This window comes from Rutidosis leptorrhynchoides, chromosome 5 (assembly GCF_046630445.1).
Source record: "Rutidosis leptorrhynchoides isolate AG116_Rl617_1_P2 chromosome 5, CSIRO_AGI_Rlap_v1, whole genome shotgun sequence".
NCBI classification, from domain to species: domain Eukaryota; kingdom Viridiplantae; phylum Streptophyta; class Magnoliopsida; order Asterales; family Asteraceae; genus Rutidosis; species Rutidosis leptorrhynchoides.
This window is the reverse complement of record NC_092337.1, coordinates 434,594,689-434,597,779: the sequence shown is the minus strand read 5'-3', so window position 1 is coordinate 434,597,779 and position 3,091 is coordinate 434,594,689. Positions and strand designations below refer to the sequence as shown.

General features: G+C 28.1%; 1 protein-coding gene across 1 annotated transcript; it reads right to left on the bottom strand.

The window, feature by feature from the left end:
• Positions 1-396: 396 nt before the first annotated feature.
• On the bottom strand, positions 397-1,122 carry LOC139850079 (uncharacterized). The gene has a single exon (XM_071839673.1). It carries the CDS (start codon positions 1,120-1,122, stop codon positions 397-399), a length of 726 nt encoding a protein of 241 aa, XP_071695774.1.
• Positions 1,123-3,091: the final 1,969 nt, after the last annotated feature.

Here is a 3,091-nt window from a genome sequence, read left to right as displayed (position 1 = left end):
CAAAATTACCTGCAGCACTAGCATCAGCAGTCCTTGATCCACTTTTATCATCAAGAAGACTTAAGAGCCTAGTTATTTGGTCATAACTCAAAGAAACATTAGTAGAAGTGCTAGAATATTGATTTTCATTACTACTTTTACTATTGTTTCCTTTAAAGTTATTATTACCAAACCCTTTTTTCTTAAGATTAGGTGGATATCCTATTACCTCAAAGCATCTATCAACAGTGTGATTAGTCATACCACACTTAGTACATTTTAAGTTCCCATTTTTGCTGGGATACCCAACCACCTCAAAACATCTTTCAACAGTATGATTATTTCTTCCACATTTTAGCTCTTTATTATTTTGTATGAATTTATCTTTATAAGTATTAGCAAAAAAAAAACAGAAGTCTAACTAGAGGACTTCTTTTCAGTTGAATGAGTACACCTGTGTGACTCCTCCCTAGAGATGATAGAAAAAGCAGTATTCACTGAGGGCAGTGGATCTCTGGTAAGAATGTTGCTTCTAATGGGTTGATAAACATCATCTAAACCCATTAGAAATTGCATTAACTTGATTAAACTTGTGTGATCTTTAAATGCTTTGGATGAAGTAAAATCACAGCTAGGAAGCTGTACCATTATATCATATTGTTTCCATAGTGAATTAAGTTTATGATAATAATCTGATACAACACTACCATTTTGCGTTATTGAATTTATCTTTTGATACAAATTAAAGATCACAAATCCATCTACTTTATCATATGTTTCCTTTAATTCAGTCCAAACCTCAGATGCAGTTTTAGAGTAAATTTGACCATTATATAACTCTTCAGACATAAAACCAAGAATCCAAGACAAAACAATAGCATTACATCTATCCCACTGGATTCCAAGAACCTGATTACCTTCATTTCTTTTAAAAGTTCCATTTATAAAACCCATTTTGTTTTTTGTTTGCAAAGAAAGTTCTATGGCACATGCCCAGGACTTGTAATTTTCAGTACCTTTAAGTTTTACATTAATCAAAGGAGTACTACTAATATCACTTGGATGAAGGTAAAGAGGATCTCCAAAATCCAGTTTACTAATTTGAGTAACATCACTACCAGAAGATTCATCATCTTTAGCCATATTGACAAAAGATTACAACAATCAAAGAATATAAAACAGTTAAAAACTATAACAGTAATAAAAGAGACAAGAATTAATCGATCCTTCTTAGATCAAACCAAAGCGTGATCAGGTTTCCGTTGATTTCAATGAATCAAGGTCAAGAGTTGGGCTAAGGCGATCTATAAAAGAATCAATTAATTTTGAACACAAATAAAGAAACAGAAGAGAGGCGTGAGAGACTCCCCTAGATCTTTTAGAAATATCAGCGGATGAAATTGAAAGAACACTGACTGAAAGGACCCGTTCATATACATTATAAACGATTCACAATAGTTGATTACATCGCGAGGTATTTGACCTCTATATGATACATTTTTCAAACATTGCATTCGTTTTTAAAAGACAAACTTTCTTTACATTGAAAGTTGACGGCATGCATACCATTTCATAATACATCCAACTATAATTGACTTAAATATATTCTTGATGAACTCAATGACTTGAATGCAACGTCTTTCGAAATATGCCATGAATGACTCCAAGTAATATCTTTAAAATAAGCTAATACACAGTGGAAGATTTCTTTAATACCTGAGAATAAACATGCTTTAAAGTGTCAACCAAAAGGTTGGTGAGTTCATTAGTTTATCATAATCGATCATTTCCATAATTTTAATAGACCACAAGATTTTCATTTCCATTTCTCATAAACATAATCTCATATCAGGCATTTCGCACGGCATAGAGATAAAAATCATTCATATGGTGAACACCTGGTAACCGACATTAACAAGATGCATATAGAATATCCCCAAAACAGAATCCTCTCGTCTGTATAATAATAAGTCGAAGTACTAAAGCATCCGTACCTCGGATGGGGTTTGTTAGGCCCATAGATCTATCTTTAGGATTCACGTCAATTAGGGGTACTGTTCCCTAATTCTTAGGTTACCAAGCTAAAAGGGGCATATTCGGCTTCGATCCATTCAACCATATAATGTAGTTTCGATTACTTGTGTCTATTTCGTAAAACATTAATAAAAACAGCGCATGTATTCTCAGTCCCAAAAATATATATTGCAAAAGCATTTAAAAAGGGAGCAAATGAAACTCACAATACTGTATTTCGTAGTAATTATGCATATGATGGCATTGAACAAGTGCAAGGTTAGCCCCAGATTCACGAACCTATATTAATTATATATATATATATATATATATATATATATATATATATATATATATATATATATATATATATATATATATATATATATATATATATTGGTCAATATTTGTCTAATAATTTTAGGTCAAGTCATAGTGTACCACAATCCTAATGCTCGAGACTAATATGCAAAAGTCAACAAAAGTCATCTTGACCAAAATGATTTCCACAATTTATACATGATTATTATATAGTTTAAATATAGTTGTTTTATATGATTACATATCTTTAACAGATTTTATTAGAGTAAATAATATAATTCATTTATTAATAAATAAAATTTTATATTAAACTTTATATAATAGAAATATGCTTTTATAAACATTAAGTAATAAAATTTATAAAGTTCATTTAATATCATAAAATAATATGATAGGTATTATTAATGTAACTATATTACAAGTAGTAGAATATCTTTGTATCACATATTTATTTGATAAAATAATATTGATAATAATAAGTAAAAGTTGTATTATTTTGTAATAATAGTTATTATTATTTTACTAATAAAAATAACAATATTTATATTTACTAAAAATGATATTATGATAAAATGATAATTCTTATTATAATAATAATGAAATTTTATATTAACCATGATATTCCTATTAAAAATAATAATTTTTCTAAAAAAAATGATAGTTTTAATATTAATAATACTTTTAATAATAATAATGATAAAAATAATGAAAAAGATATTTTTATCTAAATCAATACCTTTCAAATTTTAATCTCATTATGATACATATACTCATCATT

Excerpts from the sequence above, each read along its gene's own strand:
- LOC139850079 (XM_071839673.1), bottom strand. The coding sequence starts at position 1,122 with ATGGCTAAAGATGATGAATCTTCTGGTAGTGATGTTACTCAAATTAGT.